General features: G+C 35.8%; 1 protein-coding gene across 3 annotated transcripts in view; it reads left to right on the top strand.

Annotated features, from left to right (window-relative positions):
* The window catches only part of DNAJC10 (DnaJ heat shock protein family (Hsp40) member C10), a 646899-nt gene extending 624934 nt beyond the window's left edge, over positions 1-21965 (top strand). For all 3 annotated transcript variants that reach the window (XM_044075252.1, XM_044075253.1, XM_044075251.1), the window contains one exon: positions 21033-21965. In XM_044075252.1, coding sequence (XP_043931187.1) covers positions 21033-21044 — 12 coding nt within the window. In that variant the 3' untranslated portion in view covers positions 21045-21965. The remainder of the gene's footprint in view (positions 1-21032) is intronic.
* Positions 21966-22339: the final 374 nt, after the last annotated feature.

Below are 22339 nucleotides of genomic sequence, written 5' to 3'. Positions count from 1 at the left end.
GCCATGGTCTTAATGGTAAGAAATGCATAACTGAACCCCTTGGGAAGTCAACCATCTTCTCTAATTACTATGTTGATAAAACAACCCCTAAGAGTCAACCTAGTGGTCAGGGATCTGGGTTTGCACGTAGACAGTAGCCTTACCTTTGACCACCACATGGCCACTGTGGTGAGGAAATACTTTTATATTGCATAAATGAAGTAAGAGCATGGCATCTAGGACCATAGAGGTCATTATCTCACTGCACTCAACCCTTGTCAGACCGATCATAGAGTACAGTGTTTCCTTTGGTATGTACCTGACCAGGCATATGCAGCAACTAGAGCAACCTCAAAAGATTCCTTACAAAAAGAATACAAGGCATAACAAACCTGCCTTATGCAGAGTGTCTTAAAGCCCTTTCCCTCTACTCAGTCTCCTATCTATAGATTGCTGAGGGGTGGTCTATGACTGACTTACAAGGCATCCGCAAACCCTACACATATGAATCTCCTACATACCCATCCATTCGTCCAGGTTCTTCTTGAACAGTGTCATAGGGGTGCTCTGTTTCGCATGAACTGGTAGCTTGTTCCAAAGATGTGGCAGTCGCTGGGAGATAAATCTGTCCCTCCAGCATGTCCTATTTAAGTCCCTGGAACGAGTAGCCCTAGACCCATTTGGTTTATTGGATATGTAGTAAGTTCATTAGGATTGGGTCTTGGGTTGCTCTGTAGGCCAGGCATTAGTCTCCCCCTAATTAGTCTATATGATATGGAGTATAGTGACACGGACTTTAGTCGGTCCATGTAAGGCACATGCTGGAGGCCCTTGATCTTTGTTCCAAACTTCTTTTTTTCCTCAAATATTTTATTTTCAATTAAAACAACATTTACATAATATTTTTAAATATTTTAAACAACTATATACAATATTTACAATAGCCTGACTTTCAATTATATACACTGTATGTTATTAAATATAGAATTAACATATCAGTTATCAGAGATACAATATTGGTTATTGCAGAGTGCCCAACAATGATATAACTTTCTTCCAAGGATTATTTACCAATGGCCTGGGATAGATTCATAGTTCTTTGATTTTTATTTCCATTGATTCAGTTGTCTTCAGTAAATTGTAGAATTCTTCCATGGTCGGGATGTATTTGAATTCCACCTTGTGGTTACGCATTTCCTAGATATAGCAAGTATTGTCCATAGCAAATACATATTTGTCTTATTCAGGTAGGGACCTTCATTTACATTTCTTATAATCAATACTTTAGTTAAGGTAAAGGATTCATTAAATAAAGCTTGTAAAAATGATTGATTCCATTCCAATATGATTTAATTTTATTTGACTTTTCACACCTCCAGCAAAAAACATTTATAGTACTGATCTTTTTAATTCTATCTGGTGTTAAAAATGCTCTATGTAAGTATTTCCAGTTAAATATTTTCCAGTACTGTGTGTTAGAGGTGTAATTAACTGATAGTAAAATGTTAGTTTTAATTTCTTCTGTTAACTGCAATGAGTGACCTTTTGCTAAGAACTGCCAGTATGATGGTTTGGGAATTGTTTTATATGTTATTAACTCTTTATATAGATTTAAAATTGATTTTTTCTTTTCACAGCTATTATATATAAATTCATACAGAAAACTTATTAGATTTGGAATATCTTTAAATGAGGAATTATTAATTAATCCGCATAAATCTTGAGTGTACATTAGAATGCTTTGTAAGGTTAACCAGTCCTGTGTTTGAATATTGTAAGCAGTTTTTATCATATGTTTATCTAAAACATTTAATTTATTTACACATTGAAACCAGCATAAGAATCCGTTTTGTTCCCAGGAGGTTATTGTTTCCCTATATATTTTGTGAGGAAAGTTCTTGGTGATGGTAAATGAAGTTAAAAGGTCAAACCAAAGTTTTAGATCTATGTTTGCATTGATAAGTTTCCTAAATGAATTGATGTAATGATTAATCAGTGTTGCTTTAGAAGGTTTTGTTATATTATATATTGTATACTTATGCATAGTATGTACCAGGGTTTGTTTGATTTGTCTATTAAATTTTTTTTTAACAGATTAAATTCATTTGTTAATATAGCCATTGTTAATTCTTTCCAGTTGGCAAAATAATTTGGGTTTATCCAGTCTATTGTAGTTTTAAGCACAGATGCTTTTATATATGTTTCTGTTTCTGGGAAGTCAAATCCTCCTTGTTTCCAGGGTCTAATGTGATGAGTTAGAGCTAATCTATTCTTTTTGGGATACCATAAAAATTTTATTAAACACGAGTTTATTTCTTTAAGAGTGAATCTTTCAGGAATTAACTGTATTGCTAATGCTAAATATAATATTTTTGGCAATAAGACCAGTTTTATTAACTGCAATCTGTCTTCAAAAGTTAATATAATTTTGCTCCACTTTTCTATATATATTTTTATTGTTTCAATAATGTTTTTATAATTTATTAATATTTTGTTTATATTTTTGCATAACACTATTCCTAAATAATTTAGCATAAGTTCTTGTTTACCTATGATGGATTTATCTGTAACTTGTAGGTCTTTTTTCTTATTTAAAAATAGAAATTTTGATTTTGATCTATTAAAGTGTAGACCTGAAATCTTATAAAATTTCTCCATTACTTCTTCTAGCTCTCCTAATGACTCTCTGGAATTTGATAGGGTTAATAAAATATCATCAGCAAAAAGCATTATTTTAGATATGTACTGGTCATAGACTTCTGTTCCTTTTATTCTTGGATCATTGCGTATTATTTCTGCAAGTATTTCTATAGCCAAAACAAATAAAATAGGAGAGAGGGGCATCCTTGTTTAGTACCTTTCTTTATTTATATGGATAGATTCTGAGGTGAAAGGACCTAATTTAATGTAGGCTAAGTTATTAATATATATGTTTTTAGTAATATGATGAAGGGAGGAGGAAATTCAAATAATGCTAAAGTTTTAAATAGATATTCCCAGTTGAGGGAATCAAAGGCTTTTTCTGTGTCTAATAAAATTACAAGTGTTTATCTACTTTATTCACATAATCTGTAAGAGTAAGTATTCTTGTAATATTATGTGTGTGGCTGTTATATAAAAATCCAGTTTGATCATTATTAATTGTCTTTGAAAGTGGGATTTTCATTCTGATAGCTAGGATTGACATGAATATTTTGTAATCATTATTCAGTAATGATATAGGTCTGTATGAGTTGCAAAGGTCTGATGGTTTATTATCTTTTAGAATTGGTGTTATGAGAGAATATTTCCATGAGCGTGGTATTTTTGCTTCTGACTGGATTTTTAGCAAAGTTTTATGAAAAAGGGAGATTACTGTTGAAGGAAAGAGTTTGTAAATTTTCGTAATTATACCATCTATCCCTGGAGCTTTGTTAGATTTACTTTCTTTTATCATGTCAACAATTTCTTTGTAGGATATAGGTTTTTGTAGGTCTAGTTTTAAGTTTTTGGGAATTTTTTTATATTGGTAAGGTTTGTATCTAAGTTTATTTGGTTGGTATTTAAATCTTCTTTTTTGAAGTGTTCCATATAATGGAACTGAAATGCCTCAAGGATGTCTCCTATATCTGATACTTTTTTCCGTTTCTTTTCATGATATATACTACTAATGTTAATTCTTGTAGATAAGTTATGTAGATATCTGGGGGAGGTGGCTGAGTTTATTTTTAATTTTTCCAAGGTTAGACAAGTTTTGTGTGTTAGTATTTCATTATATTTTTTATTTAATTCCTCTATTTCATTTTTGACTTCTGGACAATTCTGATTTTTTTTTTTTTTAGATTTTGCTGTCAGGAGTCTGGTTTGCAAGTCTATTGATTCAGATTCCCACTCTCTGACTTTGTTTTTGTACCAGCTAAGGATCTTGCCAAATAAATACGCTTTTAATGAGTCCCAAACCATGACTCTACTGATTTCTGTTGTATTATTAATTTCAAGAAATAATTGTAGTTCTGACAACATCCAGGGTCTGAATTCTTTAATTTTTGTGATATATGATGGAATTCTAGTTGAGAGGATTAAAGGTTTAAACTCTATTTGGAGCTTCATTATCAACGAATCATGATCTGAGAAGGGGCGTGGAACTATTGAGAAGTTGAGGATTTTTGTTTGTAAATCTTGAACTATGAATAATTTGTCTATTCTGGTTTGTGTTCCAAATATATGGTCTTTATGGGAAAATAATAAGGATTTATCATTTACTTTAAAAGTGTCTATTAAATGAAATGAATCAATCCATCTTTTTAAGGATTTTGAAATAGTTGCTATGCAAAAAGATTTCTTGGTGGTTAAAGAAGGTTCTAAAGTACAATTAAAGTCTCCTCCCAGTATAAGATATCCTTTACAATTGTTGGAAATAAAATCTAGGTGTTTTTTAACCATTCCTGCTCCAGTTCCTGGGAACCAATATAGATTAGCTAAGGTCCATATTCTGTTATTCAATTTAATTATAACAAATGCCAGTAGACCTTCTTTGTCTTCATAATTATAAATAACTTTTGGAGTGATTATGTTTTTCTTCCAAAGAATTGATACTCCTTTTGTTAGGGTTCCAAATAAAGCTACCCTTAGTCTTAAAATGTGTTTCCTGGAGAAATACTACTTGTGCCTTATTTAGATTTAAATATTTTTGTAAGTTTGATCTTTTATTTGCATTGTTTAAGCCATTAGTATTTAATGATGTTGTTGTCTTTCGACTTTTCTCGGTTAAGGGTCGCCACAGCGAAACTCTGGTCCGCTAATGATTGGTAGTAGATTTTCACGAACGCCGAGGTGCCAGCTCTATGTTCAACCTTCAATGAAGGCACGCCCATTTATGCATGTCTTTCGAATGCCCACCCAACCACGGGGAGGCCATACATACTCCACACAGAAGGCAATCCCCGCACTCCAGCCGAGAAGCGAACGGGAGAACCTCTTGCTGTGAGGCAACAACGCTACCGCTGCACCACCACAGATTAAATCCATTTCAAGTTATTGTTGGAAGAAACGTTTTGCTTTTTTTATTTTGATTATAGTAGTTATACCATATTCTTTGATAACGTTGAATGTTATTTTTATGTGTGTAAACTTGGGGGTGTAATTTAGTGTTCTTTCTTCTTTAAATACACGTAGGGCAAAATTCTGGTCAGGCTTTAAAAAAGTACTTCTATAAAACATTAATTCTAAAGTATCAAATGCAAGTAAATATGAATTTCCCATTAAACATGGAATGAAAGTCATTCCTAATCCAATAGATAAAGATAGATCTACTGGATTATCACTCATACCTTTAACCAACAATATCAACTGAGCTCCATATGTTAAATTATTATATGGAGAATTTTCTTAAAAGAGATATGAAATTCCATATTATTCTATTATTGTTCTATAGTATTTTATATATCAGGATGGAATGTTAGTAGTGTAAACAATTACGTTGACTGAAAATATCCAGTATTTAGTTACCCTTAAGAGATCCCAAATAGGTAAGGTGTGTCATTTTAGATAAATTAAATGCAACAGAGGAGCATACACAAAATAAGCCAACAACAAATAGAATATTACTAAAATAATTTGACTAAAAGGACTCTGCAGGAGACAATGAGTGATTACCAATGAAATATGAATTTTACTGTAGGTGTACTGTTTTCCTTTACTTTCCCAAGCTTCAGCTCACCAACTTCAACTTACACTTATGAAAAGACATGCCTTATCAGTGGTGTCCTGACTCTGAGTAGAGGCGCCCTACATTCTAGTGTGCAGTGCTTTTACATATTTATAGATTTACAAAGCAGAGTCTAAGAATGAACTATGATCACCCTGACAATACCCATCCTGCATAGGGCACCTCCTGCTTCCAGTGTGGGTAATCACATCAGGTCTAGAATGAATGTAAAGGCACCTACATGGTAATCAAGACTTACCTTAGGTAAGTATTAATCAAATGGTATTTAGAGCATCTTAGAGAGTTCTCGGGGCAGTTGTTGTACTCTTAAGCCTCTCCTCCCTTGACCAAAAACAGAGATTTCCCTTCCCTTTCTTTCCCTTGTTTTAAATCCGTACTAATAAAAGAAATTCAGCAAACATAGGTATACAGAAATATCATTCATTAGTCTGTCTTGTACATGACTCGCAATCCATTAAACAAGTCAGTGACTAACATCACTTTAGTAAACATTATAAAGACAAATTAGAAATAATTTCCTAGCTCTTTATATTTTCTGATAAAGCAAAAAGTTAACAATAAGCTGTTTTACCTAAAAGTATAAAGCATTTCAATTGTTCCTTGCATGTATACATTTCTACTTATATTGTAGTGTCAATAGCTGTCTTTGAAATCTGTACAATACTTCACTTCTTCAAATCATTCCTTTTTCAATCCAGGTTTTGTTTTGTCAAAACGGCAACATTTCAAGGGCACAATTAATATTTAGACTGATATTTCAAATAAATAACTTGTCAGTTGCCAGTTGAGTTAGTTTAAAATGTATGGTTAGTGCAAATATAGCATGTTGCAAAAATAATACGTATTTTTTCGTGTGCTCTAGAGCCTGTCATATGCAAGTGACATATATAATGTAGCATATATAGAGAGCAGATAGCTTATGGATTCAGGTTGTTAAAGTAAGTTATGCTCATTTATCAGGCAGTTTCATTTAAATTCACAAGTAATTTGGGGACATTTCAGTTGAGTTTCCAAGAATGTATAGTCCAGTGTGAGTAACTGAGTCCACTTTTCCTCATAAACATAAATCATAATTCATTAAACTAAGTAGAGTCTAACATCTGTCTAATAATCATTATAAAGACAAAGAGTAGTAATTTCCTAGCTCTTCAAATTTTCTGCTATCGCAAAATGTTGACAGTGAGCTATTTTAACTGAAGACTAAAACATTTCAATACTTCTTTGTGAATATATATTTTTACTTTTACTGTAGTGTCAAGAACTGTCTTTGAAATCTATGCATTACTTCACTTCTTTCAAGTCATTCATTTTACAGTTCAGATTATATTTTGTCAAAATGTCAATAACATTTCAAGGGCACATTTAATATTTAAACTGATATTTTAAATGAATAGCTATCAGTTACCAAGTGAGTTTGTACAGAGTGCGAGGTAACTGCAAAGATAACATGCTGCAAAAAGTAATATGCATCTTTTCATATGCTCTAGAGACTGACAATTTCAAGTAACACATAAAATGAAACTTTTACAGTGCAGACAGCTTGTGAAATCAGCATGTTAAAGTGAGTAATACTTTTTAATCAAGCAGCTGCATTTCAGTGCACATGTAGTTTGGAAACACTTCAGTTGTGTTTCGAGGAATATGTAATCCTGTGAGGATAAATCATAAAATATTTACAAATAGTCTTATTATGTATTTATTTTACCTTGCTTAGGTTGTTTTTCATTTTAATAACTAAACAGCTTTACTTTTTCTTATTATTTGTTACTTTTGAGGCAAATGCACTTCACAGGTTCACAGTGTCCTTAGAAACTGTAGCAATTGTTTACTGTTGCTATGGCAGCGCAAATAGAATGTGAAGAAAGCTTCACTTCTCTCAACCAACAGTACATTTTACCCTCCTTTTTTATGTATTTGTTAATACTAACAGGAAATAATTCAAAGGACATATGTACATGAATGGAACATTTCAGAGTTAATCACGAACATGTCCCCAATCCCAATAAGCATAACAGTGATTATCATTAATCTAATGTGTGTGTGTGTAACAATTAAGTTCACTATTCCAATGAGTCTACCTTAAAACTAGATTATTTTAGACTATTATTTATCTATGTATAGATAGTGAGTTATTAAATATATATAGACTATATTAGTATAGTAAATAGGAGAGAATTTAGAAAGGGAGTCAAGATGCAGTTAAAATAAATAATGAGAAAAGAAAGATGAGAGAGAAAAGAGAGAAAATTAAGTGAAAATACACATATACTATGTATGTTGATTTACAGTATAAATATTTTATGTGCTATATAACCCTCCTTCTGTGAAAGAAAAGTACCATTTTACATACCTGAGGTAATGTGAAAACTCTCATGTGTCATCTATTTTCAAAAAATATAGATAAAGATTCCAGTAGTTAGTTACCTTTGTTTTAAAATTCCAAGCAGTAAAATTGGTCCTTTAAAGTAATGTTAAAACAATTCATATTATAGTAGATGCTTTGAGAGATTTGGCTGTAACAGTATCAGTCTTTTGCTTCTTCTTTTTGACATCTGTCCAGACATTTGTTTCTTTTATTCTGTTGAGAGAAGGTGACATCCAGTCCATATCTTCTGGTAAAGTAATCACATTATTAGTTTTAATAAATGAAGAGGCTTCCTCTAAGTTAATAAAAGTCCTCATCTAGTTGGCATACAGTATCCTTATCTTAGCTGGATATGCAAGTTGTGCCTTGATGTTATTTTATTTCAGAAACGTTATCATTGGCCACACTTTTTTCCTTTGTTCCATTATTCTAGATGAATAGTCGTTATCAAATCTTATCAGGCTCTGTTTATATTTTACAGGTGCCTTCCTCCAAGCTGACCTTAAAATCAGTTCCTTGTCCAAGTATGAAAAAAAATGATCATTATACCATGACCTCCCCGAAAACATGCACGCTGTTTGGCCAGCGTGCACATTGTAAATCGAGTTATACTAATGGAAAAAGGTCCGGTCGCCCGGACTTTTTTCCATTAGTATAACTCTACTTTTAAAACACTGTCTCTCGGTATGTTAAATGGGTTTAACATAGCGAGACAGCTTTAAAATAAGCAACGGAGATCTCCGTTGCTTATTTTAAAGCTGTCTATGTTAAACCCATTTAACATAGCGAGACAGGTTTTTAAAAAAAAGCAACGGAGAAAGCAAGATCTCCGTTGCTGTTTCGCTAAGTTAAATGGGTTTAACATAGCGAGACAGTTTTAAAATAAGCAACGGACATCTCCGTTGCTTATTTTAAAGCTGTCTTGCTATGTTAAACCCATTTAACATACAACAGTAAAAAGCAACGGAGATCTTGCTTTCTCCGTTGCTTTTGCCAACTCTGATGTACTGCGCGCAGTACATCAGAACTGCCGCGGATGCCAGACATCTGCAGAAGGGCAGTAAACAGGCATTATACTATGCCATTATTTAAGAAAAGTAATAGTTTCTTTTCTTAAATAATGTCATGGTATAATAGCAATAACCCACTTCTGGGTGTGGGTAATGCTGTATTTACCCAAGGTTGGCTTTGTTTGCCAACCATGGGTAAATCCAGCATTACCCACACCCAGGCGTGGGTTATTGCTATATTATTGAGCTAGGAGGAGAGTTTGAGTTAGTGGCAGGTTTCCCAAGAGCTCTGTGTGCCCTTTCAATGCCAAAGGAAAGTCCTTCTTTTAAATTAAAAAATTCAGGGATCCAGCTTGATAAAAAGGAAATAATATCCTCACCATCTGTGTTTTCAGGCAATCTGAAAATCCTGATGTTATTTCTCCTCTCCATTTTCCAAGTCATCTAATTTATTAACCAACCAAGTGTTTTGTTTAAGAAGCAGTTCTTTCTGTGTTTCCACTTCCTTGGGTCTGCTTTCTAAGTCATTTAGAGAAACCTCTATTCCTGTTATCCTTGTCTGGTGGTGGTGTAGCATTTCCTTGAGGGTGTCAGCCTGTTTCTGACTGCTTGTTTTAAGATTTTCTAGGTTCTCTTTAAAATCATCCATCTTTAAAGACAACTCCTGCAGGGTAGATGTCATTTGTTGTAGCTCCTTCTTTAAGGCAGCATCCTGATGAGAATTCTTTGAGTTGCTCATTTTAACAAGTGAATATATCTCCAAGCTTTTTGACAGGAAATTATTTGTAAAACTTCACCAAAGTTTCTAATTATGTAAATTAGTCCTTAATCTATAATATTTTATACTTTGAAGAAAAAAAAAAGAATATTTTTCCTGTCTTATTTAACTAGTTTTATGGAGCTCTAAAATACTGCTGGTTTCAGTTAGCCATTCAAGCTCCGCCCCTCTTGTTCCAAACTTCTGAGATCTCTCTAATTGCTGCAGGTGCTTAGTACGGTACACACTAAATGGGGCATTATACTCTATTATGGGCAAGATAAGTGACGAGTATTGGGGGGGGGTTATAACTTCTTTTGCTCTTGAGGTGATGCCTTTACTAATCAAGTGAGCTATGTGGAAAGCTTTCCTTACAACAGTAGACACATGGAGGTCGAAGTTAAGGTCGCGATCAACCTGTGATTTCAGGTCCTTTATACTCATGGGTACTAAAGATATTGTTGTCGATTTGATATTGTGAAGGGACACTGTGCCGAATGGAATGATGATGCATTTCTTTGCATTCAGTTTGAGACCATAACTAATACACCAGTCGGTGGTCTGTGTGAGACCCTCCTGGAGTATACTGACATCATTTGGGGATTCAATGATTGTTTGATTAATTTCATATAAATACTAGGTGCATTTGTTATACACTGGTCATCTGACGAAGTCTATCTAACAAGACGAAAACGCATGTTATAGTACTGAAGGCGTTCATGCTTTATCTGTGTTAAACTGCTATCTGGTTCGTGTTCATTGTATGTGGATTAAAAAAACTTTCTTAAGTTGTGGCTGACTCTCCTCTCCGTGTATCGGCACTTCTTGGTTGGATTTGTTGATTCAATGATTGTACCTAGTTTGCAGTCATCTGCAAACTTGATCAGCCACAACCCTCTAGTTTTGACCTGAACTTCTGAGAAGTATATACCAAACAGCATTGACCCCCCCCCCCGTGGCACCCCACTGGTAACAGGTCTGCTGGTTGATGTGGAGTTATGCACTTTGATGGCATCTATCCGGTTTATGAGCCAGTTAGTAACCCTTCCCATCTTACAACAAAGGGGTTTACATTTTTTGCTAAGTTTATCGATAATACCTGAATGTGGGATTGTGTCGAAAACCTTTGCCAAGTCAAGGTATGCTATGTCGTCATCAATGGCCTTGGTACCACTTTCAAAGAAATCCACCAGATTTAACAGGCAGGATCTGCCCTTCACAAAGCCGAATTGGGTAGGATCCAAGGTTTAGAGGTCATCTATGTGTTTGAGGTCCATAATGATACATTCCATGACCTTACAGATGAGGCTGGTCAGGCTTATGAGTCTGTAATTCCCTAGGTCTGTTGCTGGGCCACCATTGTGGAGGGGAATAACTGCAGCTGTTCTCCATTCTGCAGGAACAAAGCCTGTGGTTAGGCTTTGATTGAAAAGGGTACTTAGTGGTGATGCTAGTTCATGTTTTAGCCTGTTTAGAAGAAGCCTGGGATGTCATCTGGTCCCAAGAAGCCGTGATCTTTGCTTTGGACAAGGATTCGAGGACCTGTTCTTCACATATGTAAGGTGGGGAGGGGGGTTGGGGAAGGGTTTTTGTAAGTTAGGAGAGGATAAGGGAATGAATTTTTTGCCAAACATATCTGCTAGCAGGATCACTACCCCGGTGGGGTCAGTGTATGTGATATCATTGGCCACCAGTTCTGCGCACGCTTGGGTCCTACCCTTTAGGTTATGTATGTAGCTGTAAAAGGTCTTATGGTTATCCTTGGCATTTCTTGCTAGGTTTCTCTCAAAGGAGCTCTTGGAGGATTTGACAACTTGTCTTATTTGCCTGTTAAGTTTGAGGAGGGTGCTTTTACATTGCTGGGTCCTTGTCTTTGTTTTCTTGGACAATAACTTTCTCTGTTTATTGTATCTTTCCTAGCTTAACAGCAGTTGACATCAGATGAAGTCAAACCCTAAGGTTTCAGCCTTGAAGCCAGTATCTCAGCTGCAGGGGTTCATTTCTGTATGTGACAGTTCCATATAATAGTAGAGTCTTAGAATTAGGCAGAGACTGGGGGAAAACAGTTAACCTGAAGAGGAAGTCTTTCCATTTCCCAATTCTTCTTCCATTAATTTCCTGCACTATCCACCACACTACTTATTCCTTTTGAAGAAGCTTTTATACATCTGAAAGTTTTGTTAGACTTAATCATTCTGAAGATGCTTTTGTGCACCTTAAAGTTTTGTTAGACTTAATCATTCTGAAGACTGTCTTCAGCACCTGAAAGACTCATTGTAATCATTGACAAATGAAGTGTCCAGACTGCACAGTATATGGACCTCCATGAACCTCTTGGGTCATCATCTAGTAGCTGTCTCCATAAGTCTGAATGGTGGCCACTGCTATGCAGAAGACTTCCTCACAAAACACACACACACACACACACACACACACCTTTATGCAGGACTGGATGAAGAATTAGAGCTTTATCATTTACATGTTGGGTGGAGGGGATTAAAGAGTTTGTTTTAATTTGAGTGTTGTTATTCATGCCACCCTTCTGGCCAGATGCAGTGGGAAATTGCAGAAGGAAAGTTTTTACGTCTGTTTGGAGTACTGTGAGACAGAAATTATGGAAAAGCCTGTCTGGATTACTGTAGGATTTGCAGAGGGCCTATGGACAGTAATTTTGGTATGGTGGATACAAATGCCATGACTTTGCCCTTCATAGCTGTTGTGCGCAAGAAGCCCCTATTAGCCATTTCAGACCTGTACATTGAGGTTTAACAAGACCTTCTTAACTCCCATTTTGAGGGGAACAGACTGAAGTTGGAGGGTCAAACCATAATTGGAGAAATAAATAAAATGTTCTGACATTACCTTTGTGTACTTTGTCTTGTCCCACCTACAGAAGGAGCCTTTTTTAAAGCTATCAGAAATATGCCACTTGACAACAGGGCTAGCCCACCGAGAAATCCCAGAATAGTTTATCTCACTTAAGCCTAAAACTCCTTTTTTGTATACTTCCAGTTCACACCCATACCACCTTATGGAGTCCAGAACTTTTTTGGGTCTGGCTTCACTAAGTGACCTACCAGATAATAGGCAGTATTAGAAGAGGCAAGGAGTTAACAAAATGGCACTAAAATGGTTAGTCTAAGATGTCATACAGTAGAAAAATTAATCTTTGTTTGCTACTTATTCATATTTTTAAATTTATTTTCATAACTGTTCACATTTTATTGAGGTGTGTGGTATGAAACACCAATGTGGGCAGTTCACGGTCAGTGATGGTTTATATTTATATCACACAATACTGAAATATTACTAGTTGCTTACTAGTAATTATGAAAATAAGCAATATTTCCATATGTGTATAATACTTCAAAAACAAGTGACTTACAAACTGTAAAAATACAAAAGAAAGTCTCTGTTCCTTTAGGTGGTGACCCAGGTAGGAAGGAATACCAGCTATGGCGAATAGCAGGTCAAAAAATCAGTAAAACGTGAATGCATGAATGGCTCATAGCTAAAGCAATAAACCAAGATTAAACACATCACCTGCCTACCCTCAGTTGCTTGCCCTTGGTGTATTTATATAATCATGCATCTAGAGATCTGCCTTGAGGATTCTGTAAAAAAATCAAATTAGGTAGTTGACTCATCTCTCAAGTAGTTGAAAGCAATTTAAGAACGGAAAAAATACACGAGTCTGTACTTGACTCAGCTACCTAATTTATTTATTTATTTATTTATTTTTTTTTTTTTTACAGAATCCTCGAGGGGGATCTCTAGATGGAATGAGGGTACCTAGAGACCAGTTCTGGATCTTTCTCTGCTCAACACCTTTTTCAAGGTCCCTTCTTTCTGGATTCTGTATCTTCAGATCATGTTTCCTCCTCTTCCTGAGGCCTTCTTGGCTTCTGTGGATCTCAAGGATGCATACCTTCACATCCCCATTCAACCTCTGTTAAGGAAATGTTTTCTCTGTTTCTTCCTCTCATTTTCAATTTTCTGCTTTGCCCTATGGCCTTTCTGCTGCCCCAAGGGTATTCACCAAATGCCTCACTCCTGTCATTGCCTTTTGCAGACCTCAAGAGATACAGATTTTTTCCTATCTGTGCAACCTGCTCATTCTCCCAACAGTTAGTTGTGGGATCTCCACCTGACCACTTGTCTTTTGCAAAGTCTGGTGCTCACCATAGCTCTCTGTTCTGACACCCTCCCAGGATTATATTTTCCTGGGGTGCAGCTTTCAGACTTTTCCCATGTTGGCTTTTCTTCCTGCTTCAGAGGTTTTGTCTCTTATAAACTATTTTAATTTTCTCCTTCCTCTGTCTTCTCTTACAGCCAAGGAATGTCTCAGGGCTCTGGGTTTCATGGCCTCCACTATTCCCATGTTTCATGTTGCCAGGCTCCATATGAGGATGCTACATTGGTACCTCAAATTAGTGTCTTCAACACTGCCACCATGTAGAGTTCCAAGTTCCTTTACTTTATCTCATACTTTCCAGGTCTTCCCTTTCAGGCTCAAATTCCTTCTCAGGAGCTGTTCATGGATGCCTCAGACTTGGGGTGTGGAGCTTCTCGTGGCCCTCTAAAGGACCAGTGTCTCTGGCCCTCCTCATCAGAGGCCAGATCATATCAATGTAAATGAGATAAGAGCTCTAATTATAGCGTTGTAAGCTTTTTATTACCTGCTCCACCCTGACCCCTTTAAAGTCTTCACAGAGAATAGCACTGTGATCCTTTGCAGTGATTCTTCAGCTGGTTTACATTCCTTCAGAGCTTAGTCTAGTGGCCGACTCATTGAGTAGATCCAGAACACAGGGTCATAAATGGGTGCTTCACAGAGATGTGTTTCTGGGCATAGTCCATTGGCACGGTACTCCCCAGGTAGATCTTTTTACCTCCCCTCTCAACAGACAACTTCCTCTGTTCTGTTCAAGAGTACCAAGTCATCAACCTTGTAAAGTGGATGCCCTGTCTCTTCCTTGGAAGAGAATGTTTCTGTACCCCCCCCCCCATTTGCCACAAAATCAGTTAGGACTCCCCAAAAATCTTGTTGCTAACTTCCTTTTGGGCCAGACAACATTGGTTCCCACTTCTTTCACTTGACCAGGGGCAGTCACCACAAGTTACTTCACCGGGTGGAACTTCTCACACAAGACAAGGTATTCCTTATCTATCCTCACCTGTCAGCTCTTCAGATGACACTGTGGGTTATAGGGTTTTGATTCCTTTCAGGCACCTCTTTTTTGGGACATACTTTAGATTCTACAGGATGCCAGGAAATCAACTACCACAAAGTCATTTATATCTAAATAAATGCAAAATGCATTTTGTGTGGTGCCTGTCTCTCCTTCAGGATCCCCTTTCAGTGCGGGGTTTCTCTTATTTTTGTGATCTGCTTCATGCTGGGTTGGCATATTCTTCAGTTAAAGCTCACCTTTCAGCAGTTTCTATTTGTTTGCCCTTGAATCCTCCTTTGGCCTCTCATTTTGAGGTCAAGCAATTTCTTAAAGATGTCCTTCATATGAAGCATCTCAAAAAGCCTATACCACCTTCTTGGGGCCTCAGTTTTGTACTTGAAGAATTGACTGTGGCTCCTTTTGAACCTGCAAATTCAGCTTCCTTGCAACTTTGTACTGGAAAGACTACTTCTGTTTGCTCTTACTTCAGCCAAAAGAGTGTCTGAACTTCAGGCTGTCATGGCTATTCCTCCTTTTTACATTTTTCATGGAGACTCTTCACACTAATCCTTCTTTTGTGCCCAAGGTTGTTAATGAGTTGCCTCTTAATCAGTCTGTTCACCTTCCTTTTTGTTCTCCACAGTCTGCCAGTGAGAAGGTTCTTCACACCTTGGATCTGTACAGACAGCTCTGGTATTATTTGGATAAAACAAAGGCAGTTCATAAGTTTGAGTAGCTTTTTGTTTCTTTTCATCTGAGGACTTCCAAGCAAACCATCTCATCCTGGATATCCAAGGCCATTTCCTTTTGTTATATTCCATTAATGGCAAATGTCTTTCTTCATCTATAAAGGCACATTCTTCAAGGCCGGTTGCCCCCTTTTACAAGGGTGCAGGTGCCAGTTCCATCCTTGAAGTTGCTACTTGGTCATCTTTCATACTTTTACTACATATTATAAATCAGATATTTCCAGGGCAGGTTTTGCCAAGACTGTTCTGCATGGGTTTCTATAGGATCATAGCAGGATACTACCGTAGATACTCTAATTAATACCCAGGATTGTATTAATTAATGACTGCCCATGTCCAGGAGGGTTGTGGGCACTATCCCAGGTAAGAATTTATGGTGCCCCATGAATTTGTCCAGGTTCCTTTTGAACAGTGTCATAGAAGTGCTCTGCTTCACATGAATTGGCAACCTATTCCAAAGATGCCACAGTCACTGGGAAACAAATCTGCCTTCTGTGCCTTCTCCTAGGCTTCTTAGATCTTGTACCATCCCCTATGTAAGGAATACTGCCAACAGTGATTTGGAAGGGCGAAGTGCAGTTGTGTAAAGTCTTGCCATAACAGTAGATGTCCTTCACTTCTCTGTTGCTGTATTTGGTCCCTCCTTCCATCTTCGTCGTCCCTAGCTCTTGCCCCTGTGCTTTTTTTGCCCTCTTCATTTTTTTTTTCCTTTTTGGATGTACATGTTCTGTTTTGTCCCCAAGGGTATTCTTTTCCTCCTGGGACAAATCAGTTCTGAGTGTATATTCTTTTCCTCCTCGGACAAATCAGTTCTGAGTATATGAGTCTGTATATCTCCTTTATGCCCTACGCCTTATGTGGGAAGCATACATGTGACGTATGGCACCTATAAAATATAAAGGCTTTTGTGTACTGGCAGGATGCTGAGCTGTTCCTGGCAGGAGATCCCTTATGTAAAGAATACTGCAACAGTGAAAAAAAAGACAGGACATCTACCGTTATAATAAGATTTTGCATAACTGTACTTTTCACACCAGGACTACTGCAGTGCTGCCTACCATAAGGTGGGTAAGGGAGACTTGAGCCTGACAGCAGGTGGTGCAGAATGCTGCAGTATATTTATTAATGAGAACCATTAAGTACTACCAAATTTCAGCTGTGCAGCATCAACTGCAATGGCTGCCAGTGGCATAAAGATATGAATGTATGATTTTTGCCTTGATATACAATATCCAGGATTGCTGTGTTCTCTCCTACATTAAAAACCTTATGTGAACTATCAGACATTTTGGTCCCTGTTATAGGCAGGGAGTTGTTGAATATTCCAGAATGTGGTCTAGAACACTCGGGTTGAAATTCTGTTGCCTCTTGTACTCCTTACCTGTGGAATTCACTGCCTTTTACATTTTAAGCTGATGGTGGTGCAGTTCAAGAAGTCTGTTTAAACCTACCTTTTCCACAGAGCATACCATTATAGTGACCCGTTTATAATTGATGTTTAGTATATTATTATAAATGTATAATTCTTACTATTTTCCTGTTATTACTTGTTTGTTATTAAATTATCTGTGCTTGTTCGGATGACATTGTAAACATGTATGAATGACTAATGTTCTGTTTTGCTTATGTAGCTTTGTAAGCTGATTTTTTTTTCTTTTTTCACCAGGGCCATGCCTACAATTGGTCAGCTTTGATCAATGCACTACCCAGAAAACTAATATAAATATAAATAAAAATTATAAAAACATGTTAATACTGATTATTTTATTAGTAAACCATATTTGGGAGTGGGTTGTGATGAGCTTGTCCACTATTGGTGCTTTGGCCTTGTGACTAAATAAAGCTAGATGTGCTTAAACCACTGTTATCCGCATCCATTGTTCATTGTCATTATTTAGAAAAGAGGTTTCTTAACTTTTTTTTTTTTTTAATTTTGCCACAGTAGAGTGGAATCCCCCCCCCCCAGTCTGTGATGCAAGCCTGTAGGGATGGTTTTGTGATGCACTGTGCATGTTTACATCTGCATAGTTAATGGCATTTACAGAGTAGATCACTGTAGCTCATTTCCTGCCACTTTGTGCAAGTTACTAATTTATGTTTAGGTTGGAATTATAAATGCAGCTTGTTTGTCTAAAATGATCTGAAATGCACTTTTTTCTGATTATGGTGTATTTATATTGATGGTTTGGTGTACAAAAGTATGTAGTATAGGCAACATTTTGACTGTTTTCAGAGTAGTCTGAGGAGCTCTGAATGTGTTCAAAATAAATGTACGTGGCATTACAGTATAGCAACTGTGCATTTTCATTCCGGAGTGGTATATGTTTGATATCTTGTTTGAGTCAGTTGTAGCAGGGTTATAATTTTATCACTTTACAAAATAATGGTGCTCCTATCTTTTATTCCAGTAACAGTTATTTTTTACTCAGGTTAAAAATATATATTTCTTTGAGTAAAGCAGGATTTAATGACTTTGCTGATTGTTCTATCCCGTTGCAATTTACATTTTGAAATATAAAGTAGCTCCATTACATAATTATTGATATTTAATGTCCACTTTTCAGACTCTTGTAATGCAATTATATTTAGTTGTATTTTGCCTGATGAGTTTTGTAATTATAATTTTAGTCTTTGTTAAATAAGTATTGATTAACAAATTGGTTATTTGAGTTTCACATGGTCTGCTTCTTTTTCCAACTAATTCCTGCCGGATTTACCTAATGCCAAAGATGTGTTGGCAGGTGGGTAGTAACACATTGCCTGTGTGTGTGTGTGTGTGTGTGTGTGTGTGTGTATGTATGCGTACGCGATTGCTCTACAGAGGACAGGTGTCCAACAGTGAGCAGATTCTTTCCTTTACCCATAGTTTGCAAGCATAGGTTCTTGTGCCTCTGCCTCTTCAGATATAGAAAAATAGATGGATGTTGTAGTTAGTTTTTATAATTGTACACTGAATCAAGAGAATTGTATACTTTGCATCAATTAAATATATAAGCTTATTTTTGCACTTTTGGAGTATGTGAGTATAGGTTCATAGATTAGTACTAGGCTAATTGCCCTTGCGTGCCATTTTAAGCCTAGCCAATTATCCCTTGTGAAACTCAAACCCTGCACCTTGTGTTTGTAAGGCAAACACCTTAACCATTAGGCCACTCTCCCAACCCTATAGCTTTAACTTTGTTGAAGAGGATGCAGTTAATTGTGGAAGCAGTCCAGTTTGAGAATCTTAGTAAACTGCAGAAAGAAGTTTATACATATATATATATATATATATATATATATATATATATATATATATATATATATATCCTTTCTTTGTAACCAGACTTACCGTATTGTTCATATTATTCTTTTCTTGTATGTTGCACATATATATATATATATATATATATATATATATATATATAATATATCCTTTCTTTGTAACCAGACTTACCGTATTGTTCATATTATTCTTTTCTTGTATGTTGCACACTTTAGGCTAAATAGGTTTAGACTACATAGGGATTTTTATATTCCAAGTAGACTTCAGAGGATTTTCCCTCAAATGGAAATTAGTTTTCGGAGATGCAACGGGAAGGAGAAGAGGGAATTGAAAATATGTATTGTGGGAATATAAGGAATTAACTGTGGTATAAGGACACCTTGCAAAATGCTCAGACAAAAATATTGGGGGAACCTAATATATTAACCAAGGAGGTGAGGCTGCCGAGTTTGAAACTGGCGTTTGAAATGTCAAGGCATAGTAAGGCATTATTAAGTTTATTCTTATTAGCAGCAAAAAAGCAATCATATGAAAGTTCTGAATAGATTAAAGAAAATAAATGTCTTGGAGATTACAAGATGGGGGAAGCAAAGTTCATAGAAATGGTGCATTTGTGAACATTATATTCAAAATAGTGTTCAAATAGATTATTAAGTAAGCCAGGTTAGTAGGAATTTAAAACAATATTTAGTATTTTCTAATTTAATTCTTGTATGATGGAGCTTGTACGTGGTAATGCAAAATGTTAGTTGAGATTTTCTGTCTTTAGTGTACTAATATGTGTTCTGTTGTTGTGAATTAGTATGCTGAATACACAGTTGTTTCAAAACAAAAAAAAAATAGTTGCAGACTGGTGTTAAATAAAAGTAATTTATGATCATTAACTTATTTTTCCCATTTTACATAGTGTTCAAATGTTGTCAACTGTTTCCATCTCTCTATATATTCAAAGAGATTGTCCTACCGTTGACATTTGTGACAGACTGTTGTAGGTTTTCTCTCATGCAAACCAACCAACTCTGCTTTACCATATTGCCTTCTGCCTTCTTGTACATGTGACTAAACCAATGTAATCTGTTTTTATTGACCTTCTCTAGAACCGTGGCTAATTGGCTTCTGCTCTGATGTCTTCATTTCTTCACCACAATTTTTATCCTACTGCCCATCTCAGGCACTTCAGCTCAACTCTTCTGCCTTCATTAGCTATTTTTTCCCATGGAGAAACACTGATCACACATCACTGTTTCATACACCTTAACTTTACAGTTTCTTTAGCATTTTTCTGTCACATACTACCCCTGACACTTTGAGCCAGTTGCTGCAGCCCCCTGATTCTAGCTTTGATATCCTCATTTAGACTTCCCTTGTCATCCGCACTACCCAGATACATGAAGCTGTTAACCTGTTCTACTGTTTTCCTTTCTCAGTTTTCTGCTTCTAAATTTCTCCATTTTCTTCCATGACCACTGTCATTTTGTTTACTGTCTCATCTTGTGTGCCTACAATTTTACACTCCAGGTCCATTTTATTTGTTGAAGTTTTTATTTAGTGCCTGCTTGCAGTGCCGCATGTCCTGCATGCAGCAGCTCTGTTGTTCTGTTGCCCCTGACCTGTTTGCCAATGTAATCCTCTTCTTTTCAGCATTTTGTTATGTTTCATTTTATTTATTCATAACTGTAGGATATCTACTGTCTTTAACCTACTATGGCATGACTACTGTGTATCCTGTCACAGCATGTTGATGGCACATGACCCTTGTGTCTTTGTTGCATACCTTAATTAGATTAGAGGTTGAACGTTTTTCCCAGACCTCCACTGTAAAACTCATTTAGACTTCCCAGTTGTCAAAGTTATCTTTATGTTCTTATAGTGTAGTTTATGGCTGCTTTTAGAATTGTGCACAAATTGTGTTGACTTGAAATGCTAGCAACATAATACCAAGAGAGGGCATGTGCTTTGTAATCAATAATTTGTTGTTGCTTTTCTATATTATCCTTCTCATACCGTATAATATTTTGTTGTCTAGGATGAACTTTGATGAAAACAAAATTAATGATGACATATGAATAAATACAAGCAAGCAAGAATGATGCCAAAGAAATGGAGACACTACAACATTTAAGGAAATATTGACCACTTTTAATGGCTGTAACATGTAAACTAAAGGTGAACTGAAATGTTTGAACTGCATGTAACCTTAAAAGGTTGTGTACAAAGCTGTAACTTTTTTGTTACTTAATATTTATACAGTTCTTTTTGAACTGTGTATCAAGTCTTTAAGACTTGTTTTTATTCTTTGTATAATACATAAACAATTACTGAAATAAGTATACAAATACTGTATTTTGGAGGTCAGCATTTGGATGGATATTTTTGGTCAGCTGTGTGTCTGGTTTGGAATTTAATAGTATTTTAAATAGATTTATTTGAGAATTTGAAGCAAGCAGGCTGAGTTTTCTATTTGAAATATTTAGTGGAATGGATATTTATTTGTTTTTATTAAAATATTTTGTCATAACATTTCTCATCACTTCATGTTCCACTTACTTGTGCTATACATTGATCAGTTTATAATATTTGAAGAGATTTCTGTCAGATTCATTATTGCATTCTCATGAAAATCTTAAGTGAGTAACTGTACTCCATATGTCTATGATGGAACTTGTAAACTGTATTAAAATTAATTTAGGTGTACTAATGTGAAACCTTCTAAATATGATGTTACACGAGCATGATAAGGAGGTATCATTTTATTTGAGTAGAATTTTTTAAGCACTTTCATAGAGTTTTGAATGTAATGTAGCCTGAAGACACTGTAATTGTTCCACAGTATAAATCACTGAACTTTGATAAATATTGTTATTGTACATGTCCTTAAAAGTATTTCATCCCACTAAGTCTTTTTTAAATAGATAAACTGCTCTAAGATGTCAGCAATAAAGAATGTCGCTTGCATATATCTTGGGCTGTGTTTTTTTTTAATAGTGCATAATATTTTAAAGATATCCTTGAGCCGCACTAGACTCTTTAGTGACCGTGTACAGGTGACTGAAACAGTTTACTTCTGAAGCATTAAATATATTTTGGGGGTGAGTACGTATTCCAATTTCATTTCCATCTATGTTGTGTTGTTGGACATGGTTGCATGTGTGAATCCCACACTTATTTCCAGATCTGACATTGTCATAATTCATAAAACATCAACTTTCAGTCTGCTCAGCATTGGCAAAACGTTCAGTCTTCAGCTCCTCCCGTTTTCCTTTAAGTCCTTTGTGCTTTCATTTTTCTCCAGATCTTGTCTGCTGCTTGTACATACTGGGGTTCATTGTCTTT

The sequence above is a fragment of the Protopterus annectens genome, chromosome 6.part0 (genome assembly GCF_019279795.1).
Source record: "Protopterus annectens isolate FY-2018-M chromosome 6.part0, PAN1.0, whole genome shotgun sequence".
Classification (NCBI taxonomy): domain Eukaryota; kingdom Metazoa; phylum Chordata; order Ceratodontiformes; family Protopteridae; genus Protopterus; species Protopterus annectens.
This window is presented reverse-complemented; position numbering and strand designations above follow the sequence as displayed.